Source organism: Sinohyriopsis cumingii, chromosome 13, assembly GCF_028554795.1.
Source record: "Sinohyriopsis cumingii isolate HCF-2022 chromosome 13, ASM2855479v2, whole genome shotgun sequence".
Classification (NCBI taxonomy): domain Eukaryota; kingdom Metazoa; phylum Mollusca; class Bivalvia; order Unionida; family Unionidae; genus Sinohyriopsis; species Sinohyriopsis cumingii.
In genome coordinates, this window is record NC_142973.1 from 37,223,570 (window position 1) to 37,248,783 (window position 25,214).

The 25,214-nt window shown below is 32.2% G+C and overlaps 1 protein-coding gene across 7 annotated transcripts in view; it reads left to right on the plus strand.

Moving 5' to 3' along the window:
- LOC149785220 (uncharacterized) overlaps window positions 1–25,214 on the plus strand; it is a 187,261-nt gene that overhangs the window by 81,205 nt on the left and 80,842 nt on the right. For all 7 annotated transcript variants that reach the window (XM_089979034.1, XM_089979039.1, XM_089979036.1 and 4 more), the window contains 2 exons: window positions 5,021–5,302; window positions 22,118–22,203. In XM_089979034.1, coding sequence (XP_089835160.1) covers window positions 5,021–5,302; window positions 22,118–22,203 — 368 coding nt within the window. The remainder of the gene's footprint in view (window positions 1–5,020; window positions 5,303–22,117; window positions 22,204–25,214) is intronic.

Here is a 25,214-nt window from a genome sequence, read left to right on the forward strand (position 1 = left end):
GCATTAAACACTTTTATAAAAGTCTTATTGAAGATGGTTTTTAATGTTGGGACTGGTCCAGTGGCCAAAATGGTCAGAGCATCCAACCTTGGATGCAGGCAATTGCAGGTTTGATCCCATTCCAATTATTACCATAGACTTACAGAAATGGCACTGGCAGTTGCCTGGCTTGGCACTCAGCATTAAGAGATTAGTGTTAGGACTGGTCATCCTGGTGTCAGGATAATGTGACTGGGTGGAACATCATGCTACATGTCTGCAACATGATGCCCCAGTGCTAGACATCACTATAAACTGCCAACACTGCAGACATCATAGCGATGTGACTGAAAAATTTCTAAAGCTGTGTTTAAAATCCAAATCACACACACACACACACACACACACACACACACAGTTGCAATATCAAAAATCAACATATGATTCATCATAACTGATCAACAATCAATTTTAACTGGTTATAGATATTTCTTTTGTTTTAGAGTTCAATTTCACTTTGTGCTTGTATTCCATAAAGTAGAATGGTTTGCCTTCTGCCATATTGTTAGCATGTGGGTTGTATTAAACTATTAATGAAGTTTATATTAACTGTAGCTGTTATTCACATATTTTACATCTCATGCAAGATTTCATCCTAAAAAGTTGAACAGCACAAAAAAATTAACATTAACTGTTTAGCATAAATACTTGCTTAAAAGTTGGGTTCAACTGCAAAACACATAGACCTGAATATGTCATCACACAATGCATTGGCATAGCAGGGTCTATTTGTTTCTTCTACAGATTACTCTTAACAGATTGCATAGACCCAGATCTACTAGTGCAGTATGCTATGGCAGATCTGGGGTCTATGCATTCTGCAATTGGATCTGACTTGCACATGAATATGTATGGTATATTTGATTCAGGTCTTCAGTTATTTGATATCTGGTCTTTTTTTTCCGTGCTACAAATTGTGTTATAAACAGTAGTGTTTATTTGTCACATTTTAACTTTATGCATACAGTTTTCGTTTCATAATTCCCAAGAGACTGTAATTTTATTTTCATTGGGGAAAAATATCTGATGCAAAATTATAGTTAATGCTTTAATATGTGCTTCACTACATGGATAAAATCTCTTTGAAGACTTAATTACTGGTTTTCCAACAGGTACTTATTGTATCCATAAAATGCAGAGGTGTTGGCTAAAAGTTTTGTATAGTTTTTTAATGCCATCGCAAAGTCTATTGTAAGATACATGATTTTGAGGGATTCATAATGATTTGTAGAGACAAACAGTCATACATACAATTATATTTTTATAAAGGATATATACTATATCAATTTTTTAATAAACATTTTATAAAATTTTATATAGTGTCTTGGTATTAAGGCCACTAGCATACAAAGTATCTTATATATCCAATAACTTTCTTTTATGAGTGTGTTCATGTCTCCATGCACAGTATCTATTGGCATGAAAGAAAAACGAGTAGAGAGTGATTATTGATATTAAAATGTATTGAAATAATAGAGATATTTATATGAAAAATGTTATAGAGATCCTCAGTTCTCCTTTGTAATTTCAAGACATTTTAATACCATTCATCACACTCGATTTATCTTTATGCATGTACCACTTTTCCCCTACTTGTAATAACAAAATACTTATTATAGTAATTAAGTTGTCATTTTAGAGGGTAATCCAGGTAGTTTTCAAATGGAGTCTCTGTTGATACAGAGATTTTAAAGTAAATGCTCATAGATGGGTTGTAGCAGTTATTTATAATTCCATAAGAAAGAGAGGGAACTTAAAGATTGTGTGTGTGTATGTGTGTGTGTGTGTGTGTGTGTTTAGGATTTTTAACATAGCTTTAACAGTTTTTCAGTCATATTGCTACAATGTCTGAAATGTGGCAGTTTATAGTGATGTCTAGTACTGGGGCATCATGCTGCAGACATGTAGCATGATGCCCCACCCAGTAACATTATCCTGACACCAGGCCAACCAGTTTTAACACTAACCTCTTAATGCTGAGCGCCTAGCAAGGCAGCTGTTAGTACCATTTTTGTAAGTCCTCTGTTTGACTTGGCTGGGGTTCGAACCCACAACCTCCCGCTTCTGAGGCAGATGCTCTAACCACTAGGCCACTGGAGTGGTCCTGGGAACTTAAAGATAACAGTTTGATATTTTGAGGAAAAGAAAAAAGAGATAAAAAATGTGTAGGAGAGAAAAATGTTAGAAATTAATCGTGTATATACAGTGTACATTATGTTGCCATTTTCTTATTATTTGATGAAAGGTGTAAAATGAGGGTGCTTCTATCATATTTTTACATGGGCCACAATATACAAACAAATGTCATAAATATTTTGTTTTTGTATTTTTGAATTTTTTTAAATATTACTTGTCAAAGATAATAAGAAGGTTGAATTTGGATTTCTGTGTTGTTTGACCACAGGTAGGAGACAATGAGGACACTTTTGTTTTTAAACTTTGCCTAAGTTTAGATCTTCTCACAAACATCCATTCCTTTCTTGAAAGTATTCCTATTTTGTCCACTACATGAATCCAGTCTGTTTATTTTTCACATAGTATAATCTTGAATATGTGTTCCTGGAGTCGGAACAGATGAGTTTGGCTATGGTATTCCCATACCATATTACAGTAATCAAGGTAGTCAAGGTAGGGCTGGACATAGTTTTTATTAAACATAACTCTATGAGAAAAAATAACGAAGTGCTTTATCTTGGATTGCAAGTAGTGTAGAGGAGACCTTTTGTATTACATGTCTAATGTGTTTATCATGTGACCACTTGCGGTGATATTGCTAGAAAAATGCAATATTTCTTCAGATTATCTTGATCTTCTCTGGACTGTTGTAATCAGAATTATTTTAGTCTTTTATGTATTAGAGTTATTACATTCTGTTTTCATCAAGATTCCACTTCATCTAGGGCACCTTGCAGATTAGTTTTGTATATATCCAAAGAGAACTGCTTCAGAGAGTGTGGTGTGTCAGCATAGACATGAATAGCTTTTTGCATTATTTTGTTAGCAAAGAAACAAATCATTTACAAAGATTAAACAGAAGATAGATTCTTGTATTGAACCCATGCAGAATGCAATATTGTGATATTGTATGGCAAAAGTTGTACAGATCAAAGAGGCATTACTATTTCAGTAATGGATGTCTTCTTTTAAAATTTGATTACACGTACCTTTAAATGGCATTCATTTACTTCATTTGGTTCCTCGTTAATCCATATTCCTTTAGATAGTCATTACTTTTTACAAACCATGAGAAATGCATATGGCAAAATTAATGTTAAATTACATTGCTTGTTTGACAAGGTCAGTCTAAAGGTTTTATCCAGTACAGACTAGATTGAATGTCACACAATGTGATGTCACAGCGAAAACATGTGTTAAAAAACAAATTTGTACTTCTCTGTTATTTGTTCTGATAGACCCAACATATTCTTTTCTTGATTCAGTTTACAATCTGGCCACCATGGTAAAAACTCCAAAGCGATCATTAATTTTCATCTGAAATTTTTTTTATGACATTTAAGGTGCAGAGCATTGATCAATCAGGATTGAATAGACTTTGGTTAAACCTGTTTTAGTATTATTGTATATACTTGCTTATAAGTGAAGTCCAACTGCAGAGACCTAGATCTGCCATCACATAATGTACCGCCAGATCAAGGTCAGTGCAGTTTGTTAGAAGTAATTAATAGAACAAACAACATAGACCTGATTGTCAGGCATATTATTCTTAGGCAGCTCAGGATCTTTGTTGTTTATAGTTTAACTTGACTTATAAGTGAGTAAATTTGGTAAAGTTTGGAGCTACAATTAAAATTTAATTAAATTTGAGTAAATGCACCTTCATGACCATATTGACATGCACTTTACAAGTTGATTACTTCAGAGCACCGGCGACTTATTGATACCTATTAATTAATTCTCTGTCCAGATTTGTAAATTTGTTGTTTCTCTATGAGGAGTTTATAGTAAACTAAGTCAAATGATTTTCCTTGGGAAAAACACTCAGCCCAATTTCTTCAGCCAATAATATGTTTTGAAGTGTCATTAAGACCAACAAAAACAAAAAAAATCTTATTCACCTTTTTATTTATGCACATGTTCATATTTTGTAATCCTATATGTTTGTTTTGTTTTTGAACTGGTCAGTTTCTAAAAATTTATAAAACTTGGGTACTGTATTCTAGTATAAAGAAGTATGGTGTTCCAAATAGGCTGATTAATGAGTATCAATCTCAAGGACCACCTGATTTACCAATATGATCACCAAACTCAGATGAAAAAAAAAGACATTTTGAAATGTGACTATGCAACCTTAAGAAACCACCAAATACTTTTAATTTGTTTGTAAATTGCATAGTTTCATTATCATCTAGAATTAAAAACTAAAACACACACAATATGAAGAAATTTCCAGATTCATTACGTGAAAACACATATGGATTTATATAAAACTCTGATACCTGCTGCTCCTCAGAATCAATATAATCAGTGGCATTGAAATGTCCAATGTCTCAATTTTTTTAGCAAAACATCCACTCCTGACACTTTCTCTATCATTAACCATAATGCTCCATTTCTGAATATCTATGGCATAGTCTGTCTTTAATCATGACACTGTGTTTCCCAAAATTCCAAAAAATAACATAGCACGGTCAATCTTTTACTATAACACTCCATTCCTCAAAATCCAATAATAACCATAGAATGAAAACATCCATGTTCTCTGTCTTTTACCATATTTAGCCATTTTCATGTAGATGCAGCTGCAATTTGCCATCACACATAATTATCTGCAGGTTAGAGTCTTTGCTGTTTGTTTCAAAATCATAATCTAAATGAACAGAATAGATCCTGATCTGTTGGCATATTATATGATGGTGGGTCTGGATCTATGTTATTTACAGTTAGATTTCTTAATATGGTAAATATGACAGTTTTCAAAAATACTATTCAGCTAGCTAGTACAGTATCTTGATTGTTTCAGATGTCTACCCGAAGATACAATACCAGCAGTAGCCTATAATACCCCGCACCAAAATGGCAGCACCTCTGGGTTTCACATTAACAAATATGGTGTGCCTCATAGCAGTGGGATGGGATTCAAGATCAACAATCACCATCTTCAAGGGCTTCCACACACCTCGACGAATCATCTTCATCAACAGCAACAGCATGGGCACATGCAGCAGCATACACCAACGACATCCATATACAGCTGTTCCCAACCCATGGTTTACCCAGATTCCTCCCAGCATGTGATCCATCCGTAAGTTCTCTTTCTTTTATGACCCTGCTTTTTGTGTGCATGTTTTTTGGAAGGCAGTATTTTTTTAACCTTTTCTCTCTCCAAAATATATCATTCAGTATCTGAAAAGAAATGGACTCGAACAAATCTAGTCCAGGCAAATAAACCCACACTATTAGACTATCACTTAAGTCACACAGCAAAATAATCACACTATTAGGCTATCACTTAAGTCACACAGCAAAATAATCACACTATTAGGCTATCACTTAAGTTACACAGCAAAATAATCACACTATTAGGCTATCACTTAAGTTACACAGCAAAATAATCACACTTTATCTTTACCTTAATGGATGAAAACCAAAATTACTTGAATAGTTTCATCAAGTTTATATTAGTTCACAAGAAAATGCAAGTAATTATAGAAAACACAATGTCATGTGAAGCAAAAGAATCCACCCTGTTTATTCTGATATCATCAACTTCCTGCCCATGAAATTTGGCATAAATATAACTCAGACTGGTTGCAGAGTTTGTCACTGAATAAAATCAAAATGAAAGTAGATAAGATAGGATGAATTATGACTGTATTTGTTCAATAGCAATGTATTTCATTAGAAGGTGGAGGAATGGAAATTTGGTCCAAAATATTACTAACATGCAACAATCTGATTCCGTGGTATAGTACAGGAAATTATATTAGACTATTCACATAATAATAATAATAATAATAATAATAATAATGCTTTATTTATAGAGGGTGACTCATTAGTCAAGGACTATTCTCCCTTGAGGCCCTCTTAAGGAGAGTATAACAATGCACATTATATGAAGATGGCAATAATTACTGTTTATTTTAACATGTTTAGTATTAAAATACTAAATTCCATTATCTGTTAGAAACACATACATGCTCATGATATCTTTTCTTAAATATTCTAATATTTTCAGCAGATTTTACATGTAGTGGAAGCTTATTCCACAGAACTGTGCCAGAGTATTGAAAACTCTTTTTAAATTGCTCTGTTCTTGGTTTTGGTATTAGAATGTTTCCATGTGATATTGATCTCAACTGGTATTGTGCTGAAAAAGGCCTGAATAAGTCTTGAAGATACTCTGGTGCAGTTCCATGTAGACATTTATATAAAAGAACTGCCTTGTGAAAATCTATCCTGTCATATATTGTGAACCATTTGAGTTCTGTAAATAATGCTTTTGAGGGATGATCAACAGATGCATCTAAAATTACACGTGCTGCTCGTTTCTGAAGTTTATAAATCCTGTCAAGCTCAGATTTGGCACAGTTTCCCCATACATTAGAACAATAATCCATTGTTGGAAGAATATATGACTTGTAGTATAGATTGCGAGTTTCCATAGGTAAATATTTCTTGATTCTGCTGAGAAGGGCAATTTTGGATGACAGTGTTTTACAAAGCTTATCAATATGGTCATTCCATAACAAATTATTATCTACAGACACACCTACAAGCCTTTCATGTTTGACATTTTCTAATGGATGATTATTTATTGCAAGAGACAGTTTTGGGTTCCCTGACTTGTGTAGCTTTTGTGATGTCCCCAAAATCATACATTTTGTTTTACCTTCATTAATTACCATCCTATTTTGTTGTGCCCAGTTTTGGACTCTGATAAGGTCTGAGTTTAATTTCATTTGGATAACTTCAGTATCAGAACTAGATGTATACAAAGTTGCATCATCTGCAAACAAATCTGTGTTTGTGGATTCATTATTTAATGGTAGATCATTGATATAGATAAGGAAGAGGAGAGGGCCCAAAACTGAGCCTTGAGGGACCCCTGAATGAATAGTGTGAGTTTGAGAGCTAATATTGCCAATGCTTACTTGTTGAGACCTTTGGTTTAGGTATGATCTAAACCAGTTTAAAGAAGGATTGTCAAATCTGTAACAGTTCAACTTTTGCAGCAGAATTTCATGATCAACAAGATCAAAGGCTTTCTTGAAGTCAAGGAAAACAATCCCAGTCATATGTCCATTATCCATTTCCTTCAGCCAAAGATCAGTTAATTTGGTAAGTTCTGTTTGGCACGAGTGGTACTTTCTAAATCCTGATTGAGCTTTATGAAATAGAGAGTATGTTTCGAAAAATTTATAGACCTGAATGGCTACATGCTTTTCAAATAGTTTTGACAATACAGGTAGAATTGATATTGGTCTGTAATTTCCTGGATCCTCCTTTTCTCCTTTCTTAAAGATAGGTGTAACCTTTGCACATTTCAATGTTTCTGGAAAATTACCACTCATTATACTTAAATTTATGATATGCGTTAGTGACTTTGTTATTACTGGTGCAGCAATTTTAAGAATTCGTGGACCAATACCATCCAATCCAGAGGATTTATTAATATTAACCTTAATTAGCATATCAAAAACATCACCTTCACTAACATTAGCTATTGAAAAATAATTTTCATCAGGAATTTTAGCTTTTATAAATAATAGAAGAGCATCAAGTTCAATTGGGATATTAGTCTGGTTCTGAATACTCTTACTGGAGATGCTTATGAAGAAATTGTTGAACATTTCCACAATGTCTTGTACAGATGTTGCTATATCATCATTTTGCTTAAGTCTAGGGGGAAGGCAACTGTTCTTGCGTGGGTTCAGCTCTTTTAGATGCTTCCACAATGTTTTGGTACTCTTACTTTCATTGATAGCCTGTTTATAGTAGTTCTCTTTTGCCTTATCTATCAGGTACTTAGTTTTATTTCTCCACTTTCTATAGCTTTTCATGTCTTTTTTCTTGTGGAAATTATCTCTTAGGTGCCTAGCCTCATTGATCTCAGGGGTAATCCACTTGGGTGTAATTTGGTGTTTAACCCTTTTTGTTTTAATTGGGGCATGCTTGTCTAAGGCTGCATTGAACATCTGATACTATTTGTCCAAGGCAGTGTTGACATCAGCTATAGTGCAGACTGATTGGAAAGGTTTGCAAACTAAATCATTTAAGAACATTTCCTCATCAAACTGTTTGAAGTCCCTGTATTGAATTTCAATGTGTTGGCCATTTTTAGATGATTTCGGAACATGTCTAGTTATACAGACTGGGTAGTGGTCACTCAGTGCATACACTGGTACCTTAATTTCACTTACGTTTTCAGGTTTATTAGTATAGACATGATCAATGATAGTAGCACTTTTATCCGTTACTCTAGTTGGGGTGTTAATTAATTGAGTAAAGTTGTAAGTTTCAAAGCTACTTATCCATGTTAATGGTGGAGTTTTCATATAGTCAATGTTTAAATTACATTCCAATAAATCACATCAAATAAGAAAATGTTTTGTGCTAGGCTTTTTTATATAATACATTATTATCCACTGAAACTAATTCCTATATATGCAACCAGTATATGAACATGTACATGTTTTAGGATTATGTACATTATATAAAAATTTGAACTTTAATGTGTTTCTCTTTTAATAAAGGTGACATGTTCTCCAGATGTTTGTATAATTGACCCATTATGTAATATGTGTTGAAAGAGTTAGTGTTCCTGATATCAATCACTAAAAACCAATATAAGGCTATCACTCATGCTTTTTTTATATATATTGACCAGAAATTGCAGACTGGAGTTGTTAGTAAAATTTGAAAGAAGTAGTAATTTTCCTTTTTAACTAAATTATTCCATAGTATCTGAACTGCCAAATTTTGCTGGCAAAGAAACACTTCATTTTGAAACTAGATTGCCTACTCCAGCAGAACGACTATAAAAAAAAACATTGCAGTTTTTGTTATAAAGTTATTAAGAACCAGTCTCCTGATTATATAATTGATCTACTCTCACCGTATTTTTTAGACATGGTGTCTTATAATCTGAGAAACTTGAACAGTGTTATATAGTATCAATGTAGAATCTCTTTTACCTATTAATTCATGGAATGAACAATCCACAATCCACAAGAAATTACTCATCTATACTAACCTTCAGAAAAGAAATTGTTCTTTAACAGACATTACTGCTCATTAAATAGGACACTTGCTATATATATTTAATTTGCAATGTTTGTTAGCTGGGTTTTTAAAATTCATTATGTGCTTTGGATAATTGTATGTCGGACTTTACCTTGTCCAAACTCAAGTTCATTTTCTGCCTGACCTGAATCATTGATTTTGGCTTTGTAAACAACATGTTTATCTCAATCTGAGTCCAGAACATTAGAAATTCCCCATGAAATGTCAGGTCTACCTGTTGTTTACTACCCTTTGTATTATAATCTTAGTAACAGACCTTCTAATTTTTACTAAGATTTTATCTAATAAACACATGGAACCTTCCGGAATGAAATTCTCTATTAGATAATAGTTTGTTTTAGAAAATGCTAATTGTGACCTGAAGTCAAGTAGAGGACTATATAATCTTGTTTATATAGAAATTATTCATTCATGCTGAGTAGAATCAGTTGTACTATTGTTGTGTCCAGGTTTTCGTTTGGCCAGGAATTTATTTATTCAGATTTTTTAATTCAAACTATTCCTCTCTAGAAATACAAAGTGCAAAAAAAAAAAAACATTAGTGCAAATAGGGACCTGGTTTTATTGTGAAATTCAAATAAGGATATATTCTTGGATTGTATTGTGATTCAACAAAAGATTGTTGATGCGTCACTATCACACAGGCCATCCCAGGCACAACAACACTTCCAGTGTTGGATTTATTTTGGAATATTAACAGTGTTTATTCAGAATTTTAATCATTATGACTTATGTTAAAAATTCTAGGATTATTTGGAATATATTTCCCAATAGCTTAAGCTGTTTTGTGCATTTTCACTTCATATTTTAGGGAAATAAATTGTTTGTTGACTTTTACAAAATCTTGTTAGTTTTCATTCTTTCCTATTAATTAAAGACAATAGAGTCATGATACACTTCATTCTAAACACCAGTAACTATTTTCATTCATATCAAATACTTTATCATCTACACTTGCACCAAAGCCAGGCTTGACTTTGCAAATAATATGCCCACTTTTTCAACATCAGCTGCTGAAATTCCATTTCACATTAAAAATTTACATTTATAACAGTTAGGAAAATTTTGAAATAAAGAATGTTTAACTTCAACATAAGTAAAAAAAATATTTTTTTAAAGTTCGTGATTTTTCTGATTGACTAACTTAAGAAAATCACAAACATTCGATTATTAATGCTTCATTTTACATGCCAACTTTCTTGTTTGATACACGAGTCAGTAGGCAACAGGTTTGAAAGTGATGACTGTTTGCTTTTTACATTAACAATTAAGTTTTAAGTAAAACAGCGTTAAACAGCAGGAATAAGTTTTGAAAAAGTGTATATTTTATGATCCCCTTTTGTGTTCCAATTTTGCACCCAAAACATAAACAATAAAAAAGTTATGATCATTCAACATCTAGTGTTTTTCAATTAGGTAATATATTCATTTATTTCAAAGTGTCTGTTTTCTAGACTTTCATGAGGAGAAAAATTATTATTACAATTTGAATTCAAGTCATTTACATTTTATTCAAATGGTCTTTAAAATTGGTACATATATTATGAGGGGTCCCAATATTTTAAATGTCTTTTCAATAAAATAATTTTAAATAATTCAGCAAATTATGCTCAATAATTTTGAATTAAAGACTTAGTTTGAAGATACAGGGAAATATTAAAATCCACTTCACATAAAAATATTCAGTTTTGCAGCAGTTTCCTAAAATAACTCCATTACACATTTAAGACCTGTCCTTGCGTATGTTCTTATTGCATTTAGTTCAATGTTATGACTATATATAAATGCTTCAGAATTATAGGTTGAACATTAAATGCTTTTCACAACACTCTCTGGTTTTTTGGACTTGATTGTTTTCCCAGAATTTGAAACTGTTAGTTTTGTATGATTTAACTGGATATTTTAAATAAAAATCAACAAGGTTTGTGCATATGTAGTAGTACTGTACATGTACAGAAAAGAAGAGAATTTGAGGCCAATCTCCAGCAATGAACGCTTTATTTTTGAATTTTGAAATTTTTTGAGATAATGCAAGATCATTAATTTCAAGTATTCTGAAACTGCCTTACTGGAATTTTATTCTTTTTTAGATCAAATGTTAGATCAGTATTAAACAATTTGAATCATACATGCAACTTGCTGAGGTTATTTCTCATTATAAGCATGCCATTTCGCCACTTTCTAAAAGTGGTATTAGCCAGTCTTGCTTGGCTTATCATTTTAGAACTACATTTATGTCCCAAAACATGAGTGCGTAAGTAAATAAATTTCAAACAATCTCTGAAAAGTATAGGGCATGAACAAATATTTGACTGGAGATGTACAGAAAATATGTACTGCATTATATCATTTTTTATACCCATTAAGTTTTTGTATAACGTCACTTCATAAAAGTCATACCGTATTGACCATTTATTTTCAGATACCATAATATTTTGGTAAAATAACTTTTTCTTGTCTTGTTGGTCATGGACATCATTTTTAAAGAATTTTATGTATGCACTTGTGTTTTTAGGCATAATTCTAGTTCTCCATGTTATAAGATAAGATGGAAAAGACTATCACTTTTAGAAAGTTGAGGAATTTCTTGCTTTTTATCAGAAATTGCCTTGACAAGTATTGTTGAAAAATGGGAGAACCATACTTCACTATTCCTTAGGTCCATTTATTCTAAAGGAAAATAAACTTATTTTCATGTTTCTTCAGTGAACATGCAAATTGGAATGGATATCATGGATATTAACTATATTGTAAATAATAAAGATGAATTTAGGTTAAGGAGATACACTAGAAATGTTTTGTGCAACCTTCTCCAAGACTACTATTTTTCACTAAGGTGTATATACACCACACAAATTTTATTCTAATTCTTGTGACAGTTTTAAAGATAAAGGTGATAAATTTCAAATGTATGTGTCAGTAGTGTGGGCTACAAGAGTTACCATCGTGGGTATTAGCCATATAGTAAATAATGAAGATGAATTCAGGTTGTGTAGATACCCTAGAAACATGTTTTGTGCAGCCTTCTTCAAGATTCTACGGTACTATTTTTCTTTTTGGTAAAATAACTATCACTGATCTGTTAAAGCTCAAAATTTTATCAGATTATTCTGAGATACTACAAAGAGGTGTACTTCTTTTTACATGAAAACAAATTATATCCAAAATAAATATAAACCTATATCTACCAATACTTCAAGTAACTTTCAACTGCCTGTTAATTTGTCATAAAATCGGAATGGACTAAACAACATCACAGGTATACACTATTACTGCTATCACAAGTGAAGAGCATTTGGGACTCTTTGTCTATTTCTGTAATACATACATTATGCCTCAGATGTATATCACATTAGTAATTTTCAGAAAAATCATACATTTTGTTCACTGGAAATTTCTCTGCATAAATGGAAACCTCAATCTCAGACGTCCTTGGCTATTTATTCAATTGGATTGACCACAGGACAGACCAAGAAGTTCTGAATGAAAAAATAGTTTGATGCTTTCACAACTTCTTTATCAATCCTTGTTTCTTAAATAGCTGAGGTTTTCCAAATGTCCAATATTGGCATACTTTTGAGGCATGGGAAAGACCTCAGAGCATGATTAAAGTTCAAGCTTCATAGTGGATAACACTAAAACCTACACCCAGTCACTTACAAGAATAGCTTATTCAAAAATTACTAATGAACAAAACAGATCCTTATTTTGCATGTTTTACTATGAATTTACGTTGGAATGTGAATAGTAAAATGTGATTATATACCAGTTGCTTTGGATGGTAAAAAGATGATTGGTTCATTAATTCTCATGTAACATGTACACTTTAGCCTTCTACTTTCCTGCCTTCTGTCAAAATACAATTTTTTTTTAAAACTGTGGAAAAGTATTATTTAACACTTGTCATCATTTATATGTTTTCTTTCTGTTTTTTCTTGAGTGATAAATCCTGAGAGCAGTCTCAGTGATAGTTTATAAGATTTTCTTAAGCAGCAGATGACAGTAGGAGAGAGTGCTTCACACACAGTTGTGTTTCTTAAAATGCTTACATTTGTTTATGTACATGTACATGTATTGAAGCTTTTTGGGGCACATCAAGAAAGTAGTGGTTATATGTTAAGTTTAAAAAATCTTATTGATTGAAATAATTATGGTCATACTAGGCAGGTAATATCTGTTCTCATTCAATTTAATGCACATAATGCATGACTAATTTGTTGTTTTACAAAATGGGTAAATGTTTTCGTTTGTTTTTTTTGAACACTGAAGGAAATACTTTATATTTCTGGAACAGCAAAAAATATAAATTTTCTTGTCAAAAACAAATGGCAATGGGGTAATTGTTTTTGTTTTGTAATTTTTTTTGCAGAAACTTTTTTTCTTATTGAAAGTTTGTATATGTATATTCTCAAGAATGAACTGAAAATTATAGTTAATAGTGTTACTAACAGTTATTTTGTGCTTTCATTATAATTTGAACTTCTTATTCAGAAATGTTGCAGATAGATTATAATCTAAATATTTTATATATGACAAAAAAATGACATCTTTTAAAACATTGTTGTCAGCTGTGAATCCTTCTTAAATGTTCTGTCTAAATTGAAGGACCATTAAAGGTTTTAATTTTTAAATTTCTTCACTTTTAGAATTATAAATATCATTCTTTTTAAAAAATAATGCCATCCTTACAGCTTTTCAGTGTTTTTTTTTATAAAAAAAAGACAATTTAGATATGATGCAAAAATGTAAATAAAGAAATATGGCATTTTTTATTTAGATTCTTTCCTAATTTTACCTATAATTATCTGTACATTTTAGAATTTTAATAATGCGATACTGTGTATCTATGTGTTTTTGTCTTCACATTTCCATCCATCTTTTTATTTTCCTTTTAAAGTAATAAGCATAAATTCACTCAGATTGGTGCATATAATGATAGCCATCAGCAAGGACTATGATTTTGGGCACACTTCCCTTGGATCCCTTGGAGGTGCCAAATTTTATATGTATATTCATGGAATACTGTATTTGCTGGACATGTCGGATAGAACAAAGCTTTTAACAGGCATATACTGTGAGGGACTGGCAATCAGTGTTTTCATTAGATCAAATTGACTTTGGTTGTTTATATCTTTAAATCCTTAAAAGTTGCCTTAATGAAGTAAAATTCAAAGTTATCTGGTTCTAGTTTGCAGAATTTTTTTTTTTTTTTTTTGCCCGACAGTCAGAAAAGATGTCACCCACTAAGCTTAATTCAATGTTTACTAGTCTGTTTTATGCTTTGCGTCTTTGTTGGACAATCATTAGAGGTGTTGTGAACTTAAATTGTTTGGTCAGGATGATTACCAAATTGTTTTAATACTCAATTTATTTGATAAACCTCATTTTTCTGGAAATACTAATCATTTAGATGTTACATACTTTTGAGAAAGTAATTCAGTTTCTTTAATTAATAATTAATTTTAAAAACAGTACAATAGAATATGATGTTGATCAGTGAAATTCTGTGTTTTAGTTTTCTCAAAGTTTTTTTTTTTTTAAATCTTTGAGAGGAAACCGTTTCATCAAGAAGTGTGTGTGTGTGTGATTTGGATTTTTAATGTAGCTTTAACAATTTTTCAGTCATATTGCTACGATGTCTGCAGTGTGGCAGTTTATAGTGATGTCTAGCACTTGGGCATCATGCCGCAGACATGTAGCATGATGTCCCACCCAGTCACGTTATCCTGACACCAGGCCAACCAGTCCTAACACTAACCTCTTAATGCTGAGCGCCAATTGAGGCATCTGTTAGTACCATTTTTGTAAGTCTTTGGTATGACTCGGCCAGGGATCGAACCCACGACCTTCTGCTTCCAAGGCGGACACTAACCACTAGGCCACTGAGCGGTATATTTCATCAAGAAAGAATAATATTAACAATAAAGTGGCAGTAAATCTAGAACCTAAGATGTCACATTTTTCTCTACATAAAATAATTAGGTAAATTGTTGTGATTCTTTTTGTCACATCTTGACATAGCTTGTTTGAATGTTTTTATACTATATTTCACAATATATTGCTCCAACATTAATTTTTTAGAGTAAATGTCTGACAAGAGTCGTTAAAATTTCAGGATCGTGTGTGTGTGTGTGTGTGTATGTGTGTGTGTGCATGCATGCATGCATGTCATGTCATATCATGTCATGTCTGCCTCTGTGGACATTATGGGTTGATTAGTTAAAAAGTCTGAATCATGGGGACATGAGGGGTTAATTGGTTGGCAATACATTTGTGTTAAAAAGCTTTGTGATTGTGATGACAAGCCATCAGAGTTGCTGGCAATAAATGACAGATATCATATGATTTGATTCATTCAGTCGTGTACACTGTAGTCTGAGTGTTATATAAATGTAACTACATTTGATTTTACAGACTGATGTGCACAAATCTGAGTTGTAAAAATTGTGACCGATCTAATCAAGAAATTATCTTTGAGTAAAACTAGTCATTAATAGATTTGGTACTGCATGGGTAAATGACATTCAGTGGCTAGGAAGGTTTGGAGAGAGAGTTAGAGTGGTACCTATTGTGAGATCCAGTAAATTCTTCTGTAGTACCTTGGGTTATTTATCACCTTCCATTAAGATCTGGTCTTATAAAGAAATGTTAAAGTAAATATATTAGCTTGCTTTTCCTAAAAATGTACAATTAGCTTTTTCTGGTTGGATATTAATAAAGATTAATGGATGTGATTAGACTGAAGGTAAATATTTTAGTAAGAATAATGCTTTCATCAGCTAGAAATTTGAAAAGCTAGAGAATGGAAAGCTGGCAAATTAATGAAAGGGAAATTCAGGAGAAGAATTTTTTTTATACAAGACACATAATTTGTAAATTGTGCGTCTTGGAATATACAGATTGGTATTTTGAAAAGTTTTGTTGTTGTTTTAAAACAAAGTAATTATCATTAAGTAAAGTTGATTGATTACAGTGTGATTTGTTGATGAAAAACAAATTATGTGTAAAGGTAACAGTGGAGAATTATAACCAGTTTAACAATAAAAAAGACATTTTAATAAAATGGTAGTAAATCACTTTCAAAAATAAGTTTGCGTTTGAATAATAAAAGCAAGCAATCGATTTATTAGAGGGAGGGATTGTGATCGGTTTGCCTGTTCATAATTTAGAAAAATCATCAAGGATATTCTGTGGCTTCATCTTATATCACTTGTCAAAAAATGGCAAGTTTTTATAGGCACATAAAGTCTTCTCTTTTTGAATGGCTGCTGGCCAAGCCATCTATTGTTTTCCGTTACTCAGTGATTGGTTTTGCAGTTGGACAGTGTTGTTTATGGTGACATGTCTTCCACTTTTTCAGTTTCAGCCCACTACATTGAAAGACCATGAAATGACTGACATGTCTTATGTCACTTGTTTAGGCTCGAATAAACAGTAACGCAAGAAAGAGTGAAAACAACAAGCTTTTTAAAATGTAACAAATAATTCATTTGCCTGGAAAAATTCTGTAAAAATAAAAATAATATGAACTTACGGTTTAATAGAATCAAATCCAAAAAGGATCCAAAAATAGAGAATAAAATTTTAGTAGTCCTAATAACAAAATGTTCTACTGATTCACGTTCGAATCTTGACGAAGAATCCAAGATGGAAGATGATGATGTGTGCTATAATCTGTAGTGTTGAAGTCTACAGTTCCTTGAAGAAATACAAATAATGACATTCCAGTGTTGGAAATCCAAATTAAATTTGTAAGCAATGTCTTTCCAAAATTTCTATGTAAGCACTCCTCAAAATATTTCCAGAGAAAAAAGAATGAATCCTTTTGAAATCCTACTGATCTGAAGAAAATTATAACTCAAAATCTGGCTACAACAAAATAACTTAACATCAGTGTAAAAAGCCCAAAACTGAGAAACCTCTCTCTACGCATCTCTATTAAAACTAACAGATAATGGAAAAACCAGAATTGCGAAACACAGGGCCATGTGACCGTGTTTACATATAAAATAAAATCATGTACACAGAATATGGCCTTGATTAGACCAGTGATTTACTCCAAGAATAAATATAAAAAAATTACATCTTAAATCATGACCTCAACAGCAACCAATCATTTTAAAATTAAAATAAAACTTATTTATGTGGTTGATACTAATTTTGAATCAAGGTCAAGATGTAGGTCAACACCTGGTGTTTACGAAAGAATGATTCAGGTCAACTGATTTTCGGGAAAAATATATCTCCAGTGAATAAATTTACATTATAATAGCATATAATAGAATAAAAAATTTAAAACTGACAAACAATTAAATTAAAATAAATATGAATTAAATTATATATAAGTAGCACATGCATGAAATTATTGCTTATTGCCAAATGTGACAAATTTGATGATTCTTGGGATTTGGACATACGATATTTTTGCAGATTTCTTCACAGAAAAATGTAGTAGAGAGAATTACCCAAAATTAGTAAGTATTCTTAAAGCTTGATTCACTTAAAATGTCATGATCCCATTTTCATCCATCCTGGTATCTCCCAGAGTTAAGGTTATTCGGCCAGAACAAATAACAGCACTATTAATCTATGCAAGCTTCTGTTTTTCTGGACAAAAAAAACATTAAAAAATTGAAAACACTGAATTAATTCATCTAAATTTAATTAACTGACATTTCAAGTAAACCGAGGATTCAGACTACAAATTAAATGAATGTTATTTGTCAAAATTATTATTCAGACTTAGTACAACAATAAACATTCCTTTAGTGCTGAAGACGGATGGTAAAGAATTGCAGAAACTCAATGACGATTTCGTTTAAATGTGGGGATGATCTAAACAGTTTATCTGGGAAGAGATTTGTTCATATATATATGTGGCCAATTTAAATTAAATAAATTTTTGAATATGTTGATTCACTTGATGAATACATAAAGGCTTTTTTGACTTTGGTATGACTCCTTTTTTATACCAAGTTCTACATCAATGTGCCATATTGTACATTATCTTTTCAAGACTGCCTGAATGACAAGGAACAGAAATGGCAATGTTACAAGCAATATGATTGTTCAGAATTTTTTTACATCATGATTGCGATGTGAATGGGAGTTTGAATTTGAGATGATTCAGCAGGTTTGAAAGTGTTACCTTGTAAACTTATTCAACAGCATAAAGTTTACATTTTGCCCTGTTTCATTTACAAATTGCCATAAAACTCAGTAAACAAATATTTGAATACCAGTTTTCTTAGAATATTTGCAAAAAAGTATTCTGATTTGAATGTCTGATCATTCCTTGCAAATCTGATGATAACAAAACTTGCTGGATATGTGGAAAGTTGCAAGTCAGTCTGGAAGATTCATTGTTCTATAATGTCTATAGTTATGAAATACAAGTTAACATAATAGCTGTATACCTTTGATACATAATTTTAGAAAATGGGGTTGAATGTGCTGATGTGCCAGCAGTCTTGATATACCACAATGATATAAGCCAAAATGTCATTGAATGAATTCACTATAACCCCAGAATAGTGTCTTAATACAGTCAATGAACACTTTATAATTCAAACAAATAATTTAAATAAATGATTTCTCTCAAATTATAACTGAACACAACTTAAAGACAAATATTAAGATAGTTATTGTTTACTTCTTCCTTATATACAGACTGTCACCTGACTTATGACACAAGAAAATGGCCTGGCCCAGGTCACTTACAATAGAAATTTCCATCAAATTCATTAACAAGGTTGGGTCTGTTTACCTAAATTTCAGTGAACAACATGACAAAAATCGGGTAGACCACAGAATTTCCAAGGTTAAAACCAAGACCCTGAACTCATCTCCAAATAATTGTTTTCAAATTTGTACAGTACAACCCAAATCATGTACAAAAATTAAACACACAGTATAGATGTACATAAAAGTACTTTAATTTGGCTTCCTGTCCAGACAGGTTGCACATTTTTTTATCACAGAATGGTGATTCAAATGCTGTTCAAACATCTATTGGTGCCAGGCCACTTCTTTAAAATGGTCCAAACAATGTCTGGTTGAGGGAAGTTGTACATCTGTGAATTGTGTTGGAAAAAGTACAATGTTCCCATCGACCTATAGTGCTTCAACATAGCACAGTCCCTCTTATGTCACAGGTCTCATTGTACTTTGTAATAATAGTATATGCACATTACGTATCATGAACCCTAGTATAAAGCAACCTCACGTATATTATTATATGCTCATTTTTTCCCCCGTTAACTTTACATTGTCAGAATCGTGCAGTATTACCCGATACTGAACCCCCGCGCCAAAACACATATAGCATTCACATGCATAAAGGAACTACTTTCTGTTGTAAACAAACAACGGACACAGACGCCAGCACTTTTGATTTGTAAACAAATCATGTACACTTACATAAGAGGCACTTTATGTTTTGGTTGTTTAAATTTGTTTCTGAATGAACTAAAACAGATGTTTCGTCGACTGCCACATACCAGCTGCTTTGGCACATTCTGCATTGATACAATATTTCAGATTTAGGCTAGCTACAGTATACAACAGACGCAAGAACAGGTCCTTACAAATAAGAATGGCAAAAAAAATATACTTAGAGTTTTACATCCTGAATTTCCTCAAAATGTACTTTCTTAGTTCTGCAAATCTGAATTACATGAGCCATGTCATAGGTTCTCAATCTTGATTACACATTTCAAAATTGTACTGTAATTTCAATGATAAGTGCAATTACATCCTCCTTACTGCACTCAAAATGAAATCAGCATTAAATTCCATAGCGTCGTTTTGATAGTTGCTATTGAAAGACTTCATATTTTTCCCACATTATGATTTCAAACATTCATTGACAGAAACAGAAACACATTTGCAGATGTCAACACACTTCTCCCTAGCTTCAATCCCATGTATTTCATGTGGAATTGTCACATACAAATCCAGTCCATAGTCATGAAATTTCATAGAATGGAAAAAAAATACCAAAATCTATTCATTCAGATCAAATGGAAAAGTTGTTGCAATGCACATTCATTCACAATATGACTCCAAATTTCAATTTTAACTGGACAGGTCATTTTCTTTTGAAAGTTATGTTGAGTGCACGACTAAGTTCAGATTTATCTGGGCGGAGTTATGTGCGCAGTAATAATGTTGTTGTGTAATAACGAATATGCGCTTGTGTATTTAGTTTGGAATACGGCATACATTCATTTTCGTTGTTTTTTGTAGTGTATTTTGTTTATATAATTAAGCCTTAGGTAGAATAAAAAAATGAGCATATAATAAAAAGGTTACTAAATTTGTATGGGAAAATATGAACTCGTTTTGTCGGATGGATATAATGCACTCCCAAGGTCGTGCAGTATTCCACCCAAAAGACTTGTTCATATTTTCCCATACAAATGCAGTAACCTATAAATACATTAATACTTCTGTGGCTCCCTTATCTGACATAAAACACATCACAGTGTCTCCAATAATTTCTTCAGGAAAACTTCATTGGTGATATAGCAGGTAATTTTTCAAACATGAATGGATGTATTACCATTAGATATAGAAAAACAATTATCTCTTGTTTATTTTTGTTTAATAGGTATAAAATTATAACCTTTCTCTGTTTACACATTTTTGGTCCTTAGAAATCGCAGAGCACAGGATAGATGAAATAAGCATTTTTGCTAAAGCTAAATTAAAATTTTTGTGATCATTGTCTCAGCCTGTCTGAAAATTAGCTGACAGTCACATGACCAAAACTCACAGTCTGTAGGACACATGATACTAATTGTATGGAAACATGGTAACCAATATGGAAATGGGCAAAAATAAAATAGAGTATATACGGGTTTGGCTGCCAGGATTGATTGATAATGAAAGATAGAATATTTTGAGAGCTTATCCTAGTTGTAACATATAGAGACATTTTTTTATTGATGGAATTTCAGTCCTTTAGCAGTCTTGAATTTGGAAAACTCATTCTTATTAAATATTTAATATCATAGTGTGTGAATAGGTTTACTATGGGAACTGAATTTGTACTATGGGTCCTGTAAATAAAAGCTACATGTAATGGTTTAGGCATCATAAATGGAACTATTTTTCTGCCAGGAAGAGTCTATCTTACACAAATAGGTTGTAACGGTAGTCACTTTTTGGGCACCAGATTTTGCCGAGGATTGAATGCATCTCATTTATATATCCATTGTTATGTATTATTTTTTAAGCTACTTACATTTTCTTGCTGAAAGGCTTATGTTTAAAATGGTAAATCAAATGGGATGTGGGAATGGGTTAAGCTGATATCAACAAATTTTCTCCCCTAATGAATGATGATAGGGCTAATTCATACCCTGTCACATGGTGCATGTGCTGTACATTGTTTTTCATTTTCATTGTTAGAAAGAAAATCATTCTATGGCAGGTTATAGTTTAATTCTTTAGCAATCAGTAACAGAAACTGAAAATTAATAACTTTTAAACAGCAAAAATAATGTGAAATTAGGTAGGCAATGCCAGGGTCCAGTTTTCTGTATTTTTATAGTGGATAAAATTAAAGCAAATAATGTCATATATAACTCTCCTACTAGTCTGCCTTTGAACCATATCTACCTTTTTTCAGCATATATAACTCTATAACCCTATCTCTCGCTCACTTGCATCCATGTCTCTCTGTCTGTCTGTTGATATCCATCTATTTCTCAGTCTTCATCTGTTGATCATATTCATTTTCTGGAATAAAAACAAGACCATGCAACTACTCCAAAATTTTGTTCCTATTGCAGTATTTCTTTCTTTACAGAACCTTGCCAGACAGTCCACCTGATTCAGAACCCTACTCTCCACCAGATGGCCACCACTGTCATACCCATACACACAACCACATAGGTTAGTATTCATACTAGTACAGTACTCCATCACTGTAACGTTGTTCATGAAAGCCATGCAAGTTGAGTGCCTTATATTGAGGTATTTGTACATAATACTATTAGTAAATAATGACATGGAATCCATGGATATACTTGCTTAAAAAGAGACTGCCAAATGTTGAGTTGTCTTATAGTGAGGTGGTATGGTATTTGTTCTGTCCCTAGTTAGATTTACCCTTGATGCCAAAGGTTGTCTTCTAGCTTTTAGATCAGTCTACCATGATATTGTTATATATTGATGGGAATATTATGATACTAATAATTGGAACAGATTGTTCAGATTTCATGGTATGACCTAATAATATATCAAGGTAACATTTTCTGTATTCTTAATATTAAAGTGTTCTACACACAAAATAAAGTCGCATGAGCACTCTTCAGATCATCTTACTCCTATTAGCATACTCTTACAAGCTTTAAGACCTCTTTTTGTTACAAGAGAATTTTTAGAACACTAAAACTAGGGATTAAAACCTAAGCAAGTGTGTTACCATTCAGCCAATTCATGCTCTGTGAGTAAAGGCATCATAAGAGAGCATTTCATCATTTGAATTGTTATTTAATTTTCCAATGACAGTTTTGTTGCTCACTGTTGTACTAAGAATTAAAACTTTGTTCGGAGTAATATGAAACTAGTTTAGTGTATGATCCTTTTTAAAGAAAACTTACTAAATTGAAAATCACAAAGTAGTCCACTGTATTGATCTTTATTAAAGAAAACTTGTGATCATGATTTTTGGGTTTGATGCCATTTCTTAGCACATGATAGGCCCAACATGGCAGCCAGAATATTTAGTGAAGGAAGAGCCTCGGAAGACCCCTGCATGAGCCACTGACCCAGGGGAAGCCATTGGAAAGCTTTCTCATGTACCCCCATTAGTTCTTGTGGGGGGGTGGCACCAGACAGATGTCCCCCATTCCAAGAAAATATAAAAAGTATTTTATGTTTGTATGTTTCCCTTCAGATATCTTGTATGTTTTATTTAAAAAGAATTTTATTATCAAAAATTTTAGTTTTAATTTTTGATGGGGTATTTATTTTTCCCTAGTGTTATCTATAGGGTTGTTCGTCCGAGCCTGGTTTTATTCACCTTGCTCGGAGTCCCTTCCCTGAAAATGTTTTGACCTTTGCTAGAGGTGCCCTAAGTCGCAGTGTTTGCTATTTGTGTTAGTACTATGTTGTGTGTATGCTATATTTTCTGTATGTTTGAGACAGCAAGTATAAGTCAGGATTTTTCCCCAGTTGTCTTATTTCAATTCTTTGGATTTAGAATCCATTATAATATATTTTATATTATTTATCCGTTAATTTATTTTCAATTTAGAATTTTATCGATCGGAACGGTGTGCTATATTAGTTTAAGAAACAGAAAAAATCCTATTGTTTTATTCGAGTGTTAATCTGTGTCATTCCTCGTAATAGGTTCTTTAAATATACAGGTAGGCTGTGCTCGATTCAAGGTCCACACTTCTTTATTCTCCTTGTATTTCTCCTGATTCGAGATATAGGCCTCCTTTTATTATTTAAACTATTTCTTAGAAATTTCCAAAATTGTTTAAGACACTACAAGAATGTCGGTCGGTTGACCATACAGTGTGGGAGCTGTATGGTTAGAGAAGAGGAAGATAATCAGTGGGAGTTATACTGTATGTATTTGTGTTTGTGTTTGGTCTGTTTATGTTCTATATGGGGTGTTTTTCCAGGACTCTTTCATGGGCCTGTCCACTTCGCATAGCGCCTTGTGACGTAGCCCCATGATGTCATCACCTTGTACCTTCCCCATATAGATTCTCTGTGGATTCCCTATAGTTCCTTATTTCAGATACATGTAGTAGTTTTTTGATTTTCCAAAGTATGAGAACATAGGAGTCTTTTGAATTTTCAAGTGTTAATTGAAGAATTAATAAGTATGGGTTCCTATTTAGAATATATTAAAACATTATAAATTAAGAATTTTTTAATTCAAATTTATTTTTAAAAAATTATTTTTTAGTATTTCTTTTTTAATTTAAAAAAAAATTTACAAATTTTAAATCATATATATATCTTGGGAAAAGATTTTACTTTTATTTTTATTTCATTTCCCCAAATAATATTGCTGATTTAGAAATTTAAGTTCTATGTAGTTTTTAATCAAATGGTTTTAGGTTCCTATTTAATATTATTTTGGTTGGGGGTTTAGAGATGTTATTATTATATATTTTTTTTATTAGGATTTTGTTTTTTAAATTTTAAAATTTGAATTGGATCCTGGGGTTTGTAGGTTCCATGTACGGGTCCAGGGATGAGTTGGAGGCTCTGACCTGCTTACTGGCAGTATCCCACCCCTAGTGGGTAGCTAACCAGAGCTCCCCCTCCCATCGCCCTTTCCCTCCATATTCTCCCTCCCCTGCAGGTACCAGTTCTTTATTAAAATGTTTCATTTTAGCTACTTATTACAATTATCTGCCCACAGGCCCTCATTATTCCTATAATATAATGCGTAATTTTATAGAGTGTGGTTTTATCGAAATTCCTGTCTAAAAATAAAATACTTTCTCTTTTATATATCCCCTTTTTACATATTTCCCCAATTAATTTTATTCTATCTTCTTTTTTCTTATCACATTGTGTCATAGTGTGGTACTTAGTAAAGGGAGCATTTTTACATAGTGGACATTTTGGTGATACTCTGATCATGTGCCGTCTCACTGCCACCTCTCCTTATGCATGTATTTGAAGCAGAGGCTTTGAATTTTTATAGATCATAGTTAATTCCAGTACCCCCAGGCCCTTTCCCAGTTACCTCCTAAATTTTCTTGTTCTATTTTGCTCTTGGTTTTTTGTTGTTGTCTCTTCTCTAATCCATTGGTATGTATTTTTCTCTTCTTTTTCCCATAACTCTGTTTTATCATGATATTTAATTAATAATTCCTTAATAAGTCCAAATTACCTAGGTATTTCAAGTTTTTATAAAAAAATTATTATTT